The sequence below is a fragment of the Lethenteron reissneri genome, chromosome 18 (genome assembly GCF_015708825.2).
Source record: "Lethenteron reissneri isolate LAM-NWPU_2019-01 chromosome 18, ASM1570882v1, whole genome shotgun sequence".
NCBI classification, from domain to species: Eukaryota; Metazoa; Chordata; class Hyperoartia; order Petromyzontiformes; family Petromyzontidae; genus Lethenteron; species Lethenteron reissneri.
In genome coordinates this window covers 12212486-12234868 of record NC_083796.1, presented here as the reverse complement: position 1 = coordinate 12234868, position 22383 = coordinate 12212486, and the positions used below count along the sequence as shown (strand labels likewise).

Below are 22383 nucleotides of genomic sequence, written 5' to 3'. Positions count from 1 at the left end.
TAATTTTATTATGTTTTATTTTTATTATTTTATTATTTCCATTCTACGTGACTTTACCGAAAGAACCAAGAAGAGGAGGGAACTTTGTTTTGCGTGCGTAAGCGTCGTGGTTAGCACACTGCTCTGCCCGACCTGGCAACTCAATGCAATTCCTGGCTAATGGACGTGGTGGGCTGGGCCTCGCCTAGGTCAACTCAGCCTAATATAAGCACCTTGTGCAGTGCATGGTGCCAAATACATCACCCCCACGTGTACCCTGCTGGCCTTAATAGGAACTCACTAACAGCACTTGACTTGATGGTTTATTTTGCGTAAATGTACAGCACGGGGAACTCATGAATAACAAAGCGTCGTCACGATTCTTGCCGCCTGGCTTTCATCCCGCGCCTGTTTGCTGTGCGTAAAAACACACGTGTTTTAAAGATAAAAGTGTGTTTACATTACCATCGTTTTTAAATCCCTGTAGCAACTATGTCTTTTTCTCCTTCTTCGGAAAAAACCCCTTAATCTATCATTCATGACAAATTCCAGAGAGCATTGAATAAAAAAAACACATTGACATGTTTTCACGACGACGTACCAAGCACATGCAGAGCAGACTTGCGGAAGCACGTGACTTGGTACTTAACAAGCGATTGGGCAGTTACACCAACACTGGGAGCTTGTGTTGGACATGAATCACTCTGCGTAGCATGGCCAAACTTAAATCCAGGACACTGCTTGAATTTGAAATTGCCTCCTATCGTCTCGTTTCCCAAGTTCTTATAGCATTGCTTGTTTGAAGAGTTACGTTAACACTTACCTTTTACTCCTTCATGAGCGCTGTTTGTTTCTGGCTGCTTGGCATTTTTGGGCCTTAATGCCCCTGTTCAGCAAGCGTGAAAGACTTGCCCACTTAGTGTTCAATTGTTGCAACAGATACATAAAGTGGTAGATGTCCTGCATCGATTGATATAAAATGAATGAGGTACAACATCATTGTGGGCATGATCATAGCAGTACAGTAGCACCGGCTAACTACACCGTTGATTCCTCATTATAGGTACACTTAGTACACAATTGTTATTCAAATAATACTGGTGATGATGATGGTTGTGGTGGTAATGTGGTGTTGGATTATAGGATTATCTGGTCCGGTGGCTCAGCTGTAGAGTGATCATTTCACAATTTGAAAGGTTGTGACTTTAAATCCTGAATGGGGGTTTACGTGTCTCATCATCGCTTTGGAATCATTTACAATTGGCACCAATTTGTGGAGGAAGTCAACGGCTGTTATCCTATTGGCATTCGACTCACCGTAGAAATGGGAAATTTCCATCACTGCCTACTACGGTACCTAAGAAGGCCCCTCATGAACCTGGAAACTGCCGGCTAAAAAGGCTCTCGGCACCCCAGGCCTGGCTGCTACAAAGTTGCTTGACACGACATGGACAGATTTTTTTATGACATGACATGTGACCGCATCTGGTGATGGTGTCCCCTGGAAATCACTGTTCCCAGCGAATGCTATTGCAGGTTTACAGCTCAACATAAAAACTCCGTATGCACTCAGCCGGGCGGGGGAGAGAGGGGGTGACGACGCTCCCACGGTGGCTTTGGCGGTTGCCTGTGCCGCACGTGACGTGGGGAACCCTCGTGAAATGTCGCTGTGCGCGTGTGTGTGCGGCGTGCAGAGTCGAGCGTCCCGCGGAAGCCCGTGTTTCTGCGCCACGCCAGCGACGTGACGGTGCGGGCGGGATTGAGCGCCACCCTGGACTGCGCCGTCAGCGGCCACCCGCGTCCCAGCTTGCGCTGGCTCAAGGAAGGTCACCCCGTCCGGGAAAGGTAGCAAGCGCGCTCCTCGGAGCCACGCCGTCTCGCGGTTCGCCGATCGCGGTGCACGCGTGATAGTGGCCCGAGGGGGGGGGGGGGGGGCGGGGCGGCACGGTGGTTATGAGTGCGTGACTCGCAATAAAGTCCCGGTTGAGGTTTGGCTTGCTCTGTCATCCCTGCTCGGCAGTTGTTTTTGAATGAGTGGCCCTTTCTCGAGAGTTGACAGAGGTTGTCTTGTCCACTGGGCGCCACGGTGGCTAGGAGATGTTAACTACCTCGCCTGGTATACAGGAAGCCGTGGGTTTGATCCCGACCCTTGCGACTGTATATTTGGACTTTGGTGTCTTTCCCCGTGGTCGCGTGGATTTTTCTGCGGGTCCTCCAGTTTTTCCCTCCAGATTAAGAATCAACATGTTTTTAAGAGCGTTTGGCTGCTATAAATTTCCACGTGATGAGCCACTTCCCTGAGCTATCATTTGTGGTGGTCAGGTCGCTTCTGAAATAGAGCTATGTATCTCAGTGGGCCTCAGCCGGTAAAATAAAAATAGTTTAGTTTAGATTGGTAACACGAATGTTTTTTTCACAGGCGGTGCTACTGATTTCTTCCCTAATTATCGCTCACTTTGAGTGTTTCCTATATTCTCCGAAGGACGGGTTTTCTCCAGATACTCCTGTTTCCTCTACCCTAAAGAATACTCCTTCATGCAATTGGCCAAACATCCGAATGCAGCACCCTGCTGAAAAACAGTTGTGAGGCTCAGTCAGGCTTTCCTCAAATTAAACAAAGGGAATTATTTGTATTATGTTAACAGGAAGATGCTTTGACTTTATTAATAAATATGCTTGCTTACATCTTCATTTCTATTCTAATTAGATTTAATTAACAGCATTCAATTCGTTTTAAGTGTTTAGTTTTACTCTGCTGAAAATCGTATTTGCGCCACAGAGCGTTTAATGCATGGCGCTTGGCTATAACATTGGGCTGCTTATGCAAGTGAAACCAATGCAGGGGTTGTGATGTGTTACAAATGCCACGAGGGTACACCAATTCAGAAGGTGGTTAAATGACACTTTATTCTGGCAATTGCACAAACCTAGTGAATATCAATCTTGATTTGAAGCTTTCGTGGCTGCAGCAATCCATACTCTTCGGTTCTTTCGGTAAAGTCACGTAGGTAGAAAAATAAATGATAAATCACGACGTTTCGATCGTAACACAAGCAATCGTCATCAGGTGGAAAGATACAGCAGTAGAACTGAATATAATTTGTTCGTATCAATTACTGTACACATGATTAATGAGGCAGCAGATTCCAACATTTGCATCCTTTATTGACGCCTGCTAAAACCCAACAATACGTTTTTATTTTATTCACAAAGGCGGTTGCTGCGATTGATGAATCTCACAGGAAACAGAGAAGTGTACATCGCGCTGTCGAATTCGAGCCACATATACACAGTAGCGAAAGCGAAATTACGATTGGCATATTTGTCAAGGGGGCTTTTTCACTCCAGCTGATTTAAAAAATGACCTTAGTTGTAGACAAAACTGATTTTTTTTCCCATAAAGAACGCTGACGGCAGGTGCTACAAAGTGTCACTGTAATTGCGTTAAAGTGGCCTGTGGGTGACGGTGATTGCAATTGAAAAATTGTTACAGACATTGAGAAATTATTTCGTTATATTTTTTTGGGAATAAGCTATTGGTTATATTTTCACGAATGCTATACCCCCCCCACCACCACCACCAGTGTGAGCGGCTGATAACGTATTCTGGACAGCCTGGACTATCTAAAGAATCCGCAATCAATGCTGACTCTTCATAATAAAGATTTTTTGGGTAAGATCGCGTAAGTATGTGTCGTAACCCACCACCACTCAACGCAGCCTGTAAGCTTTTTCACGTAACAAAAGGTACCAATTACTTACTGCTTCAGCCCACTGGTGTGTTGGAGAGTAAATATACTCTTTTTCTTCTTCCTAGCGTTGTTCCCGCTGTGGCGCAGGGTCCGATTTTCGGCATTGTCTTCTCCATTTGGCTCGGAGAGTAAATATACAACATTTACAATTTGAGTACGACGTTTCGCTGGTAATTACATCCAGCATCATTGGCGATTTGCCAGAAACGTCGTATTCAAATTGTAAATGTTGTGTATTTTCTCTCCAACACACCGGTGGGCTGAAGTAGTGACTAGTTGGCACCTTTTGTTACGTGACAAAGCTTACTGGCTGTGTCGAGTGGTGGTGGCGGGTTACGACACATTTATACCTACGCGATCTAACCCAAAAAACCTAGATTATGAATAATATCGATCGCAAAAACCTACGTGTTAAAATGCTCACTCTTTTTCATGCATCTTGGACATCATCTATCTGATACGATCAAATGACCCAGAATGTGCTCAGTCCTTCCAGATCTTGGAAGCTGAGCAGCGTTGAACCTGGTTAGCTCTTGGAGGGGAAATTCGGGTATTTAATCCTTGGGCTCTGAGGTTTTATTATCATTCGGGACTGCATGGTTGAATGTAACTTCATCGTGTGTGGGTCATGCTGTTTGTGAGGCTGGCACGGTTGCTTTGTTTAGCTTACGAGTTACCACCCATATTTATTTAGAATTTACGTCATTTTATTCAGAAGCTGCTCGACTTATTTTTACAGTCGCTTGAGCCGCTTTGACTGTTATTTACTTAAATTTCATGATATTTATCCTTCACCTGCTCAAACAGTTGTCTTACTTAACCAAGCACGCAGAATCCATAAAACATATTAACTAAGCATTCGGAAAACGTCTAAAAATAAGCTCCAGTGTACTGTGCATGTTATCTTAAATCTGTGGTCAAGTTGATGTTTACAATATGCCTCTTCTTATCTGCAACTTCTTATCCTATTACCCGCCACTCCTATGATCCACGCGAGCTGTTGGGGTCTTCAAAATCTCCCATTATTCGTGGTCCTATTCATCCTATTCATTATATCCCAGTGCAATATGGGGGCAAGCAAGGGAATTGCGTGGTGTGTATTAGAGTATATAGATATTCAGTTATTTAAATGACGGGGAAATACGTTCGGCATCATTTCTCCGAGTGTACCCGACGCACCAACTTTGGGAATGTGTCGGCAATCTATTTGTCTCGAAAGACGTGGCCGAAAAGAACTAGCTGTTGATGTACGCGTCCCGAATGACAGCACCCGCACACAAAGCACTTTAACTCCATTAGGTGAAATGAAAAGCCCGAAGCTCCGGGGGCTTGGCGAAATAAATATTGAATTTTTGCATTAGCTAATGCTGTTGGGTCATGCATGCCTGCTTGGGGAATACCGAACAGAAAATTGTCAATTTTTTTTACCTCTCAACTGTCATTATTGTTCACGTATTCAAAACGCTGTTACCGCTCATGTCAACAAGGGTTAATTGCATGTGTTAATGCAATGCGAGTACTTTCCGATAAACAGGTGTGCTGAACCCGTGAATAATTGGCACGTTTTTGTTTAGGTGACAAACCTTACCAATTAGCTGTGTCGGGTGGTGGCGGGTTTAACGACAGGGACTGATGAATCCATGCGATGAGTCGAGAGAGATACGAAGCTATCAATCCCGAACCAGGATTTGAATTTATACCAACTGTTAATCAAGCACACTAACTAGAGCGCCATGCAGCTTGTTAATTTATAACTTTCAATATTCTTATTCTGCTATGCCATTGCTGTGAGAACCTTCATACACCCACTCATTTGAGTGATTATAATCCCTCTTATTCAACTTCATGTCATCCAGGTTTACGTCTGGGTATATTATACCCTGTTAAAAGTGACATCTTGGTATAAAACCATCAATGAGATTAATCGTACAAAATTGAAGGCCATCTACACAATAATGTCCCCATTACTCATTTTAAAGACTCATAAATGAGTTCGTTCGCATTTTTCATCTTTGCTTAGCACAATTTTCACATACCGTACGGTACTGTAGCACTAAAATATTTACAAACGAATAAATATGGTTATGTTAATCAACTTTTACTTGATACAAGAACAGCCTTATGTTTGCATTATTTAATGCTCCATGCCTTTTGCTGCATCTTCACAGTATTATTCTTACCCCCTGTTGATACATTTTAGTCTCTATCACAGGGGATAATCGCTAAGTATTTTCCACTGAAGATGTACGTATGTAACCGTGTCCCAATCTCCCTCGTCCACACGCCATCGACAGTTACAAGGCTGGTGGTGTGGAGCGGAATCTCTTGTGCTGTGTGTTGCGACTTTGTGAAAATCCAATCACTCGCACAAGTGGCGCTTGCAACTGTCGGGATGGAAACGTTCACATTTTAGCCTCGAGCAAAACAGGGGAGAGAGTCTGCAGCGCCGGGAAGGCAGTGCGACCGCGCACGAAAGGAACACGCTCTTGGACGCTGGTCGTGATCATCAGCCATTGTCTATCCGCTGCTGAATGAAGGCCTCTCCACACCGCCATCTCTCACAGTCCAGTGCCGGCTCCCATTCATCTCACTCGTACACATGGTGGCCTGCGATGTTAACCACCTCGCCTGGAGTTCTTGTGTTCGATCCCGACCCTGACGGTTCTACACTCCACATTTAGAATCAACATGCGTTTAGAGTATCTGGCTGCTGTAAATGTCCACGTGATAAGCCACTTTGTTGAGCTATGATTTGTGGCCAGATCGATTCAGAACAATAGCTATTGAGTTAGTCAATAGTTAATTGGTTTTCACTCCTGCACATGAATTGATCTCATCGCTCCTTCATTCCACAGCGGTCGTCCGCTTGAACGTACTCTGTCCACTGGCTCCCGTTCCATCACCGGTCTCATCCAGCGGCCATCCACCCTGGCTAGCAATGTGTCCTGCCTGGATTCTACTCTGATTCTGTGTAAATGCCAAAGGATCAACAAGAGAGCCAAACTATAGCAAATTTCCGAAAGACCTTCCGAGCAGCGGTAGGAAATACCCCAAGCTATTCTGAATGGCTCCTTTATTTACTTTCCTGTTAGGAACACGCTCGTGCCGTGAGAAGTCTTCGTTCGCTAACAGTTCTCGTGAATTGTTTCTTTTTGCAGTTCCGGCAGGGTGACCATGCTGCCGAATGGACAGCTGAGGTTTTCCGAGGCCGCTGTGGAAGACTCGGGGATTTACCAGTGTGTGGTGACCGGTGAAAATGAGACCCTCAAAGCTCATGCCGAGCTCTCCGTACAGAGTAAGGAACGCGCGCCGGTCAAATTAAGACGAACGCTTCATGTGCCATGGAATAAGTTGGCCGACTGAGATTTTGGATTATTCCTTCGATGAATCCTTTTCTGGGGCTGCTGCCTGACACGACGTGTGTGTTGTGATGTTTGCGAGGGCTAAATCGGATTAATTTCGCTTGTGCCTGTAACAGATGCGGTACATTGTTTAGAAAATTTTCAGATCAAAGGAAGGTGGTAGATTTCAAATTTCAAATACTTAATTATCCTCTTTCCAGATTTGATTGTTTATATGCATGCCACCAGCAGACTTTTGAAACTAATAATTACAGCCAATGAGTTCTATTAAAATGGCTAGTGCCTCCATGCTGCATTGTGCACTGAAGAAGAACTCAAATCCATTGGTGTCACTTAGCCAACGATAGAAATACCACATTCTTATTCCAAAGAGCCAGTCTATCCACATATCAAAGAATGCTGAATTGCCATGGTACGGTATAATTTTACTAACCCCACACTGGGATTTCAACTCTCAACCTTCTAACAGCACTACTCAAAACCAGATTTCACCAGCAGTGACATTAACCAATGGCTTCTTATACATATATGGTACAACAGACATTTGTATTATGAAACATACGTTTATACAAGCGGACACTGGCACATTCCTATTTTAATTTTTTCCTTAACATCTATTTTCACGAGAGCTATTTTTGTTGGCAATTTTACCTATGGAGGCTGGACCTACCCATGCATCTTCTAAATGACTATTGGAGGCCGTGTATAGCTGGGGGCCTCCTTTTCAACCATGCCAGAATCTCCGTTATTTCCAAGTCTCAAGCCCTGGGGCTGAGAATCGAAAAAAATATAAATTGTATCCTGAGGGCAGAAGTGTGTCCATGACCAAAGATTCTGATGCCTCTCAAACTCAGTCAATGATTGAGTGTAATGCAAAGTAAAAACATTGTCCGACTCGATTCATACGCTGCTCTAAAAATAGCGAAATGAGACGGACGTGGCTGAGGAGCGCAAAATAATGTTTCAGTTCACTGGGAAGATCTCTCTCTCTCTCTTATTCGGGAATTGCGACATCATGGGGCTTTGTGGGTGAGAGGAAAGGACACGTGTGCGAAGGCGTTTTGATCTTTTGCGGTAGCATCAAAATATAACTGGCAATTGTGAAGTAGAAAAAGTAGAAAGAAGTCAAATTGAGAAGGTTGTCATCATAAGTGGCATTGGAAATGGGAATATGATGTGCTTAACCAATTTGTCTTGTTTTAACGTCAATGTTTTCATTTGGTGCACACCTTTAAGCAGAGGCAATGCGAAGTACAACATATTTGTCCAATCCAAGTACAGCAGTAAGAGCAGGTATTTCCCATTCTTTGAAAATATTTCATCTCCACAGGCCTCCCACAGACGATGCCAGTGGGCAGGCGAGGCTAATCCTGACATACGAGGAGTATTTCTTTCAGAATAATTAATGAATAAGAGTAATGCCGCAGATGCGTAATGGGCTAGGCATGACCTGATGGCGCGTAGGAATACGCAACAGATGTGCAGCACTCCGGGTGGTTGAGGCAAACCCGCAGCTGGTTGCAAAGTGGTTTCGCAGAGTGTGGTCCCATCAAGATTCAAATCCAACACCGATGCAGCAGCACACAGAGAGTGCTTTTGCCATTTGTTATCGCGCAACATATAAACGACTAATTAGTAACAAAAATAATGTTTTGTTAAGTGTAAAAAAAAACATTTGTAGATGTATTAGGAAGCCACTGGAGCTATGCACTTTCACATCGTCTAGATTGACTGCTTTTTGTGGTTAGTTTGTTGTCCTTCCACCTCACCTCCGATTAGCACGGTTGGCTACGTACGGTGCAAAAGAAGTTCAACATGCATCCATGAAAACACTCAAATGGGCGACAGGGTGGACGGGCTGACTGGGAACCGCTACACCGCTCTTAAGGCGTGTGTTTCGCGAAACAACGTAGCGAAATGAAATTGTAAGATGTTAAAATAAATCGGTTTCCAGCCTGCACTTTCACGTCATTGCTTGCCCAATATAATGACCGGTTTTGGCGTTTGTTAAAATAGCGTGACAACGGAGTAAAAAATAAAAATAAAAATCGGGCCATGCACTCAAGTAAACAAAACACAAATTTTAATTTGGAGGCACAGACCTTGGGAGGCATTTAACGTGTTTCAGCAGACTCCGTCGACCGGTCTGAGGGGCTTATCGAAGGATTATGTGGTAAATTAACTCTGAGGCATGGAGGCAAGTCCACATTATTTCGCCATCTGCTATACAATAGAGAACAGTGTATGTACATACACACAAACGTGATGTTATAATCAACCACTAATTTGTCAGATATTTCCATTCTATTGTGAACATGACACTATGTGAAGCGTCGCTGAATAAAGACACCCGCAGTGGTCGTCGTGTGGAGAGTATGGAAAGGATGCCATGGTAATGTGGAGTTTCCACCACTGTCTGAGGGCAGCCAACAGGGATGAGAGCAGGGAGACTTTGTAATCTTTGACCTGACCTTGGTCAAAGTGAATTGGACTGCGGTCCTAAGTGGTCGACAACAGAGGAGATGTGCAGCAAAATCGATTGTCGTATTGTACTGTACTACTATGCTCCCACTTCTGTGCTCCCCACCTTCACCAACCCGTCAATAATTATCGGGGTGGTGAAGTATGGTCAAATGACCCCCATTACGCGCGTGATGTACAGATGATGTGTACGTTGCGAAAGAAGTTCATCATACGTATGTACATGCCTTCATGCAGCAGTGTATTAATAAAATAATAAAAGGCTGCGCTTGAACATGAGCCTCACCGTACAGCTTGCGTGTACCTAAGCCGCCCACTCGCTGAATTGTGGATTTGCTGCTACCACGATTAGTTTTTTGAGCGATCTATTCTTGATTCTTGCGTATGGCAATGAGAGCCACGTAAATCCCCCCAGTCTTTTGCAGCAATTCACATGAGTTTATTATTGGCCACGATCTCACGGGGGGGGGGGGGGGGGGGGGTGGTGAGGTATTCTCACAGGTAAATTTATCCTTCGTGTGAGCGCCTTGCGATCGCTGGGGAAGAAAGAGTTGGCCACTTAAAGTGGCAGGCAGCTGAGTGTGTGTGGAAGGGTGTGGAGGGGGGGCGTCTAATTCCATGACCTAATAGCACTCGCACCACTGAGAATGTTTGGTCACCCACATTGAGTTGTACCCAACTCAATGTGGGATTTGCAAAGGACCCCATTGTCTTTTGCTCTCCAGGTCACGGGTATGCAGGTATACACTGGAAATGCACAACGCCATTTCGTTGAGCTATTGTTTGTGGCCAGATCACTTCTGAACAAGAGCTATATAGCTCAGTGGGCCGTACCTGGTAAAAATATATGATCTAGTTAAATCATTACTTATTAGTTTTCTCTTGGAAGTCCTGAGCCAGAGCTGGAAGTTCCATACTCCTATGCTGAATATCAACCAACCTACATCGCATCAACAATGGTGATGCATTTCCACAATTGCGAGTACTCATTGTATCGACCACAGACAAGTGATGACCTAATTCGTTGCACGACCAAGATTTTAACTTGCAACGTTTAACCCATGCACCTCGCCGCACTCTCGTGGCAGCGTCTACTGCGGAGCCCGGTGGGATTAACGAGCAATTAACATTCTGCAAATAACTTTAGATTACTTTTCTCTGGTCACGCCCCGCGCTTACATAGGCCTGCGGTTGTTTTCCTTAACCGGAAATTTGCAACGTCAACAGAAACAAAATGCGGCATGTTTACGCACTTTAAAAGTGTACTGGCAAAAGAAGGCCATTTGAACAGTTGGTAATTCGTAATGATCCTCGCCAAGTCGGATTGTTTACGGTAATGTGGAGAAGGGAGCAATGTTACCTGGTGCACACCAGCCATTAAACAGATGTGAATGCCTAAGGTAGGCAGGCCTTGTGAGCCCACCAGCACAACAGGTTGTGTAATCCGTTGGGAAACCCATGACATTTATAGGTATTGTGCCTCGGGGGGTAGGGGTCGAGAGAGGAGGGGGGGGAGCGTCTGAATTAAAATAGAATTGCGTTTAACCCTTCCCTTCCTTCACAAATAATCCAGCCAGGTGGCTCAGGGATAGAGCAAGTGGCTCGCAATCCTGGCTGGGGTGTTGACTCAGAATCAGAATCTCTTATTCATCCTGGAGGAGTTCACGCCAGCCACTCCTCTGAGGTCGATAACATACGCACCTACCATTTTTTTGGGAAGTCACAAGTGGTTGTTCCGTGCGTGAACTCACCCCCCACCAAAGCAATGTGGAATGTCCACGACTGACTCAGGGCTGTTAATAGTAGATGTGCCAGAAGTAGCTGTGGCCTCACTTCCTTCTCGATTGGTCTCAATGTGGTGTCCTTGCGATCGACAATGCACTAAAGTCGTCTACTGGAAAATGTGTGTTGTGCTCTTCTTGATGTTTCGCCGATGTTTGGTTACCTAATTAGACACATATATTTTCTGTTGAGGTTTAACCTAATCTGGTATTTCATGTTCTCTTGTCTTTTTTTGTCTGGTGTTATCTCACTGCAGCAGTATCAAAGGCCATTGAAACTAATTGAATGAAATACATTGCTATGTAATATGCAGTGCAATTAATTTTACTTTTTTTTATTTATGGGCATCACAAGGATAGGGTTCATTTCACATATTGCTGAATCGTTATTTCCACGGTATTTTTTTGTAAAACGGTCAGATGTCTTCACATGGCTCACAGCATTGCTCAGAGTTATGTGTATATTGCATATATATGCAAGGTTGGGGCGTGGTACCAATTTGTTTGCAAATTGCTCCTACTCGTGGGCAAGGTTGTCCTTTAAAACATTTCAAACCTTCGCTCGTGAAGAAAATTCAAAGCCAAACTGCTGACCGACATGCGCACCTGCAGCAGTATAACGTCCCCATTTAGTGACATCAACATCGACTGCACTGTTTACACGAATGACATTTGTCTCTCTCACCTGTTGCAAGCGCCAGATTAAAACCGAATAAACAGTAATAGGTCAGCGGCGAGTGCCACAAACGCTGCCTTAAGGCGGCCTGGGCAGGCGGCTTGCTGTGAGTGCCCGCAGGGCAGTGCGAGAATAAAAACACAGAGTAATTGCACATTAACCGTGCCACAGCCAGGGGTGTCGGCATCGAGGGAGGAAAGCCGCGCTGGGGGCATTGCGCATTCGCGGGGAAAACAGTGGCCAGCTAGGCTGGGGCTTGTGATGGCTTTGTGTCCCTGGGCTTGTGGGCAGCGTCCAATTCCCGCCGGGGTTAGGCACTGAACAAATTACTCTGTGCCTACAGGAAGGATTTCCTTAGCCACCTGCTCCTGCCGGCAACGGAGAATGCTCGCTCATGCTCGATCGAGGGAAGAAGCGCGTGCGTGCCAAATGGCATTGTGGTCATGCAATCAGTCCACTAGCTTGTTTCATTGTAGATTTTCCTACGGTATAATGTTTTAAAGTGTTGTTCTGCTTTTGAAACGATTAGCTTCCTTGTTTATTTTTGGTTTTCGTGCCATTTAATCGCCCCGTTTCCGTGCGTGCGCTTTATTTTGCGTACGCCGCTTTCACTCACGCGCACCCACCGTTCGATTTTCACCGTTTATATTACATATCCCAGGGTCTCCCTCGCAAAACAAAAAGGGAGACGATTCCGATGGGCTATCGCGTGCTTCTAAATTAACGCCATTGATTGATTAATTGATCTCCGTAGACACTCCGGCCCGGAAGGCCGATTAACGGTTTCCATTGAACACCGCCGTGGTCTTCAATACTGCGTGCACAAGCGCTTCCTCGCGGGCCGTTCTGCTGGTACCGTCCTCGTCCAATGTTGCGATTGATCCACCCTTCCGTGGTGGCTCCTTACAACCCATTTGCCCTTACTTGGCTTCAGTACTACCTCTAGTGACCTTGATGGAGTTACCCAGCGCTCCTCCTGTCCGCCGTGCCCTCTGGCCGTCTCCATCGAATACGAGGGAGGCGTTGCAGGGATGCACTACGCTGCTCCCGACGCGGTAATCTGTGTTGACCCACCTGAAAGGGAAATTGTCGGCGATGCTTTGCATCTGAAACGGCCAAACGAAAGAAGAAGAAGAGGAAGAGGGAAGATGATTGGTTTAATTTTCGCCTCACGGTTTACACTTCATATCTCTTTCATCAATTCGTTTCATCTCTTATATACATAGCATCCTGCGATGAGGTTGTATCCGCATTCTTTCTGCTAATTATACTTTAATAATAGTTAATAATATTCAGCTCTTTGTCAGTTGACTGTTGGATTAAGGCCTTCCCACGCCATGCCAGTCATAGAGGGTTTGTTTGACCGTACTTGACCATGCAGGTCAGTGCGAGTTCACCAAGTTGGGGCTCACAACCAGTTCAGATATCGCTTGCTGCGGCAGTTGGCCGTGACCGGGAAACTCACTAAGGTCATTGGGTTCACGCCGCACGAACCACTGCGTCAATGCTCTTCCATTCATGCTGTACCTCTGTGTAATCGTGAAAATGTATCAACCAGTGGATGATAGGTTCCATAAAGACACCATTACAGAGTGAATAGAGAGAATATTCATTCAGAATTACATCCAATTTGCAAAACATATGACCGGTCCTCGTATTTATGCATGCTCATGATAAAATGCTGTTGTGTTTTTTTTCAACTCAAACCATGCATATGAGCCGAAAGGAATTGTATTTCACTGTGTACACCATGGACGATCAATTCTCGTAACATAAGTGACACTATTTTGACGTGCATAATCTCGTGCTGAAATCTTCATGGGACTTAACTCTGGTCCCTGACAGCTCATCAAGAGGCACATTTACTTGTAGCTCGCATTCCTAGGTTTCTGGGAAATAAAAAAAATGATAACAAACCGGATATTGTTGCTATGCTTATGCTTAAAATTAGTTTGTATGCAGAGAATAAAGAAAAAAACAGCAATGTTTCCTTTACAAACATTGCAAGCTCCCGGCTATGATCACAAACACGGACACTCGCGAAGAGAACCGAACAAAAGATCAAAATGGGACTCATTGAAGCGTAGCAGAGATGCACGCTCGATTTACACTGACTGACATAGAGAGGAACACATGGATCGGGCATCTAATGCAAATCAGTGCCATCATACTGACAGCAAAACGAATCGGTCTTGGACAGGATACATCACTAGAAGGGGTAGGTGGCTAATGGCTAAGCGATGGAATGGCAGTCGAAAGAGAGACACATGCCCCTGAGAGGGTGACCACCACGGAAATGGAGCGATGAGATGTATTCCTGCGCTGGAGTGAGATGGACTGTAGAGCTGGTGGAGCCATGAGGGATGGTGATGACCTGGCGAGACATTTATGTAGCAGTGGATAGACCATGGATGCTGATGGCGATGATGATGACAAAGTAAAGAAACAGCTTGCATCTCGGGCAGAAGTAGAATCAATAGCCTCACTAGAAATGCAACTTAAAAATTAAATGTGGCTACAACATAAAACAATGCAATTATCTGTTGATTCTACAGCCACATAAACATAAATGATTGCGGTATTTATCTTCAGGGTTTATTTTTTATTTTTAACCCATCCACCGTCGGTATTATCCTCGGCTGTCTCAGCAGATTATATAGACACGTGGTGCAGTTTAAATCAGCAAGTCAAGTGTAAAATCACTGTACAACAGATGGGCAGTTCATTTGGAGGTTTATCAGCAATAATAATGGATGTAATTTGCTTCACGGGAAAACATAAATAACTTACAACAAACGTGCTTTTTTTTATTCATGTGATAATTGCATGCGCTTAGACGAAATTATAAAGTCATCTGGAGTGGCAGTCCAGCATAAGACTGCAAGTTGCTTCCATGTGGAGGCAAACAGGCTGCAATAATGATAGCGCCGTGGTTTAATGCCTCGGGTACTTAATTTCGTCAGCGCGCGTGTTTACTCTAGCCTGAGAAGATTTTCAGCAGATGTCTGCGGCAAATTACAAAGGTCACGTGCAAGAATGTTTATTGCGCAGACATACCGGATTGGCCTTTATATGCATGTTGCAGCGGGCCGGCAGAGTGCTCGATTTACTTCCCAAATTTCAATACCGTATTTATAGCCTTTTATCAATCCATTGCTTGGGTAAAGACCAAAGCGTGCCACGTCTGTCGTGGTGGGTAGTTGTTTGACCGTTCTTCACTTTGATGGTCAGCTCAGGTGGGGTGGTTGAACCATGGCCAGATACGCAACTCAACGCTCTGGGTCGCAGCTCTTCCTTCCGATGTTTGGACACCACTCGAGCTATGGCACTTTTAAATCTCGATTGAAATTGTAATTTCTTTAGAGCTGCTTTTCGTTGTTTAGTTTTGTTGTCCTTCCCCCCACACCTCCGATGAGCATGGTTGGCCACGTGCGGTGCGAAAGAAGTTGAACATACACACATTGTGCATGCCTCTACTACTACTGCACTCCTCTTTTTGTTCATCCATAAATAGCTTTCCACAATAGAGGTGTTTTGGGTTAGATCGCGTACATATATTAATGTCTCGTTAAAACCCGTCACCATCCGACACAGCCAACTAATAAGGGTTGTCACGTAAACAGAATGTGGCCAATTCGTCAATGGTACAGCACACCGGTGTGTTGGAGAGCCAAGCCACAACATTTACAAACCGAGTACTCAGTTGTGGCTTGGCTTTCCAACACACCGGCGTGCTGTACTAGTGATGAATTAGCAAGTTCTGTTTACGTGACAACCCTTACTAGTTGGCTGTGTCGAGTGATGGTGGGTTAAACGACACATTTATATATTTACGCGATCTAACCCAAAACACCTCTTACGTATGATATTGGTCGCGAAAGCCTACGTGTTAAACATAAATACCTAACATTTGCGTTTTAGCTTTGAACCGATTCCAGTGTGTTTTAAACTCATTGTCGCAAGAAGAGGAAGGTGTCACTAAAGAAACGTCAAAGAGCTACATTAAAGAATAAAGAAATGTTGGGTCGCGCGAATGAATTGGCTTGAACAAGATGAGCAGATCTTCTTGGTTCTTTCGGTAAAGTCACGTAGAAGGGAAATAATAAAATAATAAAAATAAAACATAATAAAATAATTCTCACGACGTTTCGGCCACAACGCAAGCAGCCGTCCTCAGGTGAAGAACAGGTCTGTCGGAAAGACAGCTTCTGAATGACCTGTTCTTCACCTGAGGACGGCTGCTTGCGTTGTGGCCGAAACGTCGTGAGAATTATTTTATGTTTTATTTTAATTATTTTATTTTTTCCCTTCTACGTGACTTTACCGAAAGAACCAAGTAGATGAATCCCTGCAGTCACGAAAGCTTTAAATCTAATAGATGAGCAGAACTTTGCTTTGCAAGTGAGAGCCCTCTAGCATTCTCTGTCCACACCTCGCTCTCCCAGTCCACCACTGCGGGAAAGCTTAGCCCGAAGCTTCGCACGGAAGCCCCAGCGCAATGCTTCTCGCTATTCATTATGTCGCTTACGACTGCTGTTTTTGAGGGCACACAATAATAAAACAGGCTCCTCGTCATCCCGCGAGCTCATTGTCACCTTCATTGCTATTTATTCGAGTTGTGCTTTAGAGGCTGCCTGGATTCAGAAAAATAAAAACGATAATAATGCAGTGAAGCAATTTTGCACGTCTTTGTTAGCATTCGGATTTTAATACATATTGTGAATGCTTCGTTTTGGCTTTGTTATCGATTGTTTGATATGTGCGCTATGAATTAATTATTATTGTTTTGCTTCGCAACGGCCTCAGTGTGCATGCGTCTTGCTCGCCTTCAAAATTGATTGCTACCCCCTTGTTCTAATTCATATTTCCACCCCTTTGATATGTTGACCGCTGTGGAATATCTATTTATATGCGAACTATTGCAAATTTTTCTTTGGCAAGCCTTTGGTAACGACAACATTTGGAAACTAAATGACATATAGTTTGTTTTATTTAAATAAACCCCAAATATACAACGTTGTGAAAGTTTTTATAATCTTAATAAGTGATACGTGGGTGTGTGGTTTTTTGCAATAACCAAAAACACCCGCAGCATGAAGTTTCTCATTTGTGAGATACTTTCAAATTGAGCAGATAATGTGTTATTAAAAGTAAGCCACTCTTAGCATCAATTCGATGTCACTGTCATATCATGAATATGAATTTGGGACAACCTCATCTTGACTGGCTGGTGGGATTATATATATTAGAATGTTAATATATATTGTTTTAGTATGTTCTCTGTGTGCTTTGGCTCTCGTTTATGCACAGAATCTTGCATTCCAGTGGTAGAAATTGAAGTTTATTTTTAATGCTATTTTACATCCAGTGCACCTACTGTGCACGTTGTGTCATTTGGTTCAGGATTTTTGTTGTTGTTACACAGTCACGACATTACAGATGTTGTTTGTTTTTAAAGAGCATTGAAGCGTCTGCCCTCACTCGCATGAAATACCTTGACCCAATTTACACATGCAAAGCACCATCCACGGCATTTAATCGCTTTGCGAAATTACCCATATACAAAAATGATTCCACTTGGAACGATTATTTACAGCCTACTCAATGTTTCTATTATTTTGAGTGCAATGGCATTAACACAAAGATGTACACATATATAAAGGGCGCCCCTCCCCATATAGTCTGCATAGGCTGTTGGGGCAAGTGCTTTTAGAGGGCACCTACCAAACTCGGCACCTACCAGGTTCTATTTTAAGGCTAAGTCGACCTAGGGGAGGCGCGGGACCAGTTCGCATATTTGCCACTGACATTGGCTGTTAGTGGGAATTAAACTCAGGTCTTTGGGTTTGTCGCCCAGGGCACTAACCACGACACCGCAGCTCTCCAGGGAAGCATGAATACACACAACGACAAGCATGTACACATGCATGTGCATGCCACAGCAGTAAACAATCTCTGCCGCACATGTAAAGCACATTGGAGGAAGTATTGGCACAGAAGGCCACGTCTGTCACGAGGGCATATTCTACTTTTAATTTAAATTCATAATTTTCTCTAGCCCTTTAATGTTTGCTCAAGTACAATATTTGCCAACGAATTAAAAATAATATATATTTATACCGGGCCTGAGTTTTTTTTTGCCAGCTCACGCTTGCCCAGGAGGGAGGAGCAGAATACACATTGGCGATGTTTATCTAAAAGCTTGATGTGTTTGAGGTTGCGGGGCCTTTGGGTTGCAGAGGGGAGCCTGTGTACCAGCCAAAAACACAGTGTGTTCATAAATATGTGCATGTGATGGCAACCCGTTGATTCGTCCGTTGTGTTATACTCCGTGGATGGTGGGAGGGGGGGGTGGCATGCGACGGTGTTTGCGGTGAGAAGTGGTGTAGCGGTTAGCGCTACGCTGCGCTACGAAATCCGGTGACCCGAGTTCGATTCCCGCTCATGGCCAACACCGGTGACGATCATCTGCACCGGTCCTGGGCCTCCCCCTAGGTCGACTCGGCCTCAAATTAGTACCTCGTGCGGTGTGTAGTAAACATCGCGACTGGGAAGACAAAGGCGGCCGGACGTGGCGCCGGCCACGCACCCCCTCCGTGTGCCGTGCTGGACTTCACCCAGTGCGCGCTAGCGGCACTTGCCCCAAGTCTTTTAAGGCTACACGGGGGATCTTTGTCTTTGCAGTGCTTCTGCCGCGCTATTTTTCTCGTGAACCGTGCCACCTCCCTACCCCCGTGGCCTTCTTTCATTAATTCTCAGAGGTCTGTCATCTAAAATATGTGTATTCGCAGGGACATATTGCATTGGGAATTACTGCTGGAAACATATCCACAAGGGAAGAATTGGTAGAGAAAGCATGGGTAGTCTTGCACGTGACATTGCTGTGTAAGGTATCAATTTGTTTGCAAAACCTTTTTATGTAATGTGTGTCCTAACCAATATACAATTATTTCTACGTGGACATATGTTTAGCTTAGTTCCTGTTCGTTGAGGTTTATTTAAGTGATGGCTACAGTATCCCACTGCGATGCAGTGACCTCTGCATATCATGTATACTGTAATGGTATTTTCCTCTATGTAATGTTATTTTTTATCTTTTGATTGCGCTAAAACTAACAGTAACTCTAACCATAAGGCCAAAATATGGATACAATGTGATGCTTTGTTGATCACTTTAATACAGTTATATGAGCATTAGTGGTGCTTACTTCCAATATATCACTATGCAAGTGATGCATTCATAATAGAGTTTTTTTTGGGTTAGATCGTGTAAATATATAAATTTGTCGTTAAACCCGTCCACCAGCCGACACAGCCAACTAGTAAGGGTTGTCACGTAAACAGAACGTGCCAATTCGTCACTAGTACAACACATTGGTGTGTTGGAGAGCCCAGCCACAACATTTATGTCTCCAACACACCGGTGTGCTGTACTAGTGAGGAATTGGCAAGTTCTGTTTACGTGACAACCCTTAATAGTTGGCTGTGTTGGGTGGTGGCGGGTTTTAACGACACATTTACATATTTACAAAAAAAAAACCTCTATTGTGGATGATATTGGTCGTGAAAGCCTACGTGTTAAAGTGATGCACTGTCACATTTCAATTGGGTTGCATGAAAGAGAACAACAAAATATGGTGGAATTACAATTTACAGTTGGGACAAACTTTGGCAGGATGCTTGACTAAAATGCTGAGCGTTCCAAGTTAAAATCCTGGTTGTGGTCGTCGTATCTGATTATCCCGCTGGTGGTCGATTTAATGAGTACTCGTATAGAGAGACATAAGCAGTTGTCCTAAGAATCGACAGACACGTCTTCATCATTGGAAAATGGAATTTCCACCACACTGGTCTTGGACCGCCGGCAGAGATAAGTTTCGTTATATTGCTCAGTTGAATTATCCAAGGAGATAATTTGACGTCGACTTCTGAGAACGCGAATGAAGTTTGGTTAAGACGCAATGCACCTTGGCGGCCTTACTGACTTGTGCTTGCGTGTAGATGGCCCGGTCTCATCACACGATGGTGCCCACTCACGTGATGCTCGTCTGCCTCTCGAATGTGCGCCGCCAAGCAACGCTCCGGGATAGTCTACGTTTCTGGGAATTTTTTACGTGTTCAGATGTGAATTGCCTCCGACGCGTGAATTTTCACGGAAAGTAAAATGCACGGCGATTTTGCCGCAGGGATCGAGCGCGTTCGCTGTACAGCAACAACTGACGTGTCAGCGAAGGCGCTGATGCACCACGTTGTCCTTGGGACCCATGAGTGGGCATTCGGTTAATGCCTACCGCCAAGCAACAGTGTGCAGTTTATCGTTTCTTCTGTCATAAAAAAATATATTTTTTGTCAAATGAATGGAACGTTTCTGAACGATTCTCACTGTGAAATGGACAATGCGTTTGCTGAGAGAAGCCCTCCCCCCGCCCCCCCTCCATGACGAACAACGACCGATCTGTATGGCCGCCCCCCTCTCTCTCCCTCTCCCCCTGTCGTTGCAGCCGCTCCGGTGTTTGCGAAGCGCCCGAGGGACACGCTCGCCTACGAGGGCATGGACGTGGTGCTGGCGTGCAGCGTGACCGGCCACCCCGTGCCCACCGTCAAGTGGGTGAAGAATGGAGACATTGTTATCCCGAGTGACTACTTCCAGATTGTGGTACGAATCTCTCTGGCCCCTTCCTTTATTCCCTTCCATCTCTCTCGCCTTCTTCCGGCGAGTAAGATTTGTTGCGATGCTCGTCGAGTGAATGGGTCGATTCTTAACGGGGAAGACAAAGAACTTGTTGTGAAAGTAATTTCTTCCAGTTTTCTTTTTGTTACCCCTGCTCTGATTTTAATTATGAATAACCATTTTTGTTTGTTTTAGAATACGAACCCCATGCATTTACTGCCTTCATTTGTAGACCGTTTTGTATGCAGTAAGGGAAGCTTCTCACAGTTCGGTAGTTTTAATCAATAGTCCACTGGCTGGGTGACGGCTGTATTTTTTTTGTTAGAAATATAATTCAATTTGCTTAAACCCCTTAAGCTCCAATTCCATGAAGTATGGTAACAATTTGATCTTCCAAGGCAAGAAATCTTTTTTTTTCATTCATCTCAAAAGATAACCTTGTTTTGATGTTACAAAATACTTTTTGGTAAACGATCGATGCAGGTACATTGTATTTTGCTATATGTGGCACAGGATAGGTCAGGATCTCCAAAGACATTTTTCTGTCAACTGTAAAATGGAAACGTGGCATTTTTATTTTATTTAAAAGTAACACATTTCACTCATATCACCACATTTAAGAAACTGGCCACATGCCATTGTTAAAGCATGAATTCACGTAAAAGAATGGATCGCTGTAATTACCGTACCCTCCAAGAGAATGTCATTAGGGCCTTGATATTGTGAACTTAAAGCCATTCGGTTAATTATTTACAGAGACAGCAGTTCTACTGTACCTTTAACATTGTTAGGGGCTGTAATTTAATTGTGTTGAATGTGTGTAATGTTCTGAGCCATTTGTCAATCTTGACGTAATTGGTTTATCACACGGCACCATCAGTAGAACATTGCAATGAGCTTCATGGGTAAATTAACGATTAACAGCTTATTATTCACACTCACTATCATTGATTTCTTTCACTATTTATACACTCGGTAGCCATTTAAAGTGTGCTTAAAAATGATTTAGCAAATGATTCCTGTAGGCCATGGGATATTGCAAATTCCAAAGAGGTTTATTAGCCTCGGTCTCATTTCGTTTATGGTTTCCTATAGTTATATTTCATGTCACCGTAGTTATGTATAAATCTCACCATCGGATTATGGTTACTCATTTAATAATTATAAAACATACCCACAAAGTAAATATTTTTTAAATGTTTCTGAGGATTGGGCTTTTCGAAAATTGCCATGAATTTGGACCAATTTGTTGGTGATGTCATCTCAGTAAAACACATGTAGCGATTTTAAATAAAGCTTTAATAAAACTATCCTTGTTATGAAATATTGACGCAATTTCTGGAATGCAAGTGTTTGCGTTTATTAACTTTTCTCTTACACAGTGAATATAATAGTTAACAGTGCACAAGCGCTGCGACTTGCGTTCATTTTGTGTAGAGTTTATTTTTTTGGGGTCAAAATATCTAATAATGGAATTAATAAAGTTATACAAATCGGCTATGTTTGAAAACAGGCTAACAAAATGCCTTATAACAACCATCATTAACAGCGTGGTGTATCACGGAAAAATACCCAGTCGCCAACATGTTAATGCAAAGGCCCTTTATCGAGAGAAAGACATTGAGGCCACTCATAATAATAATTTCGTATCTCTGCTCTGATTAAAGACCGTTTCTTTAAA

The 22383-nt window shown here is 44.0% G+C and overlaps 1 protein-coding gene across 17 annotated transcripts in view; it reads left to right on the top strand.

Moving 5' to 3' along the window:
• The window catches only part of NEO1 (neogenin 1), a 171404-nt gene that overhangs the window by 71501 nt on the left and 77520 nt on the right, over positions 1 to 22383 (top strand). For all 17 annotated transcript variants that reach the window (XM_061553833.1, XM_061553836.1, XM_061553831.1 and 14 more), the window contains exons 4-6: positions 1674 to 1824; positions 6890 to 7026; positions 20533 to 20687. In XM_061553833.1, the coding sequence (XP_061409817.1) occupies positions 1674 to 1824; positions 6890 to 7026; positions 20533 to 20687 (443 nt within the window). The remainder of the gene's footprint in view (positions 1 to 1673; positions 1825 to 6889; positions 7027 to 20532; positions 20688 to 22383) is intronic.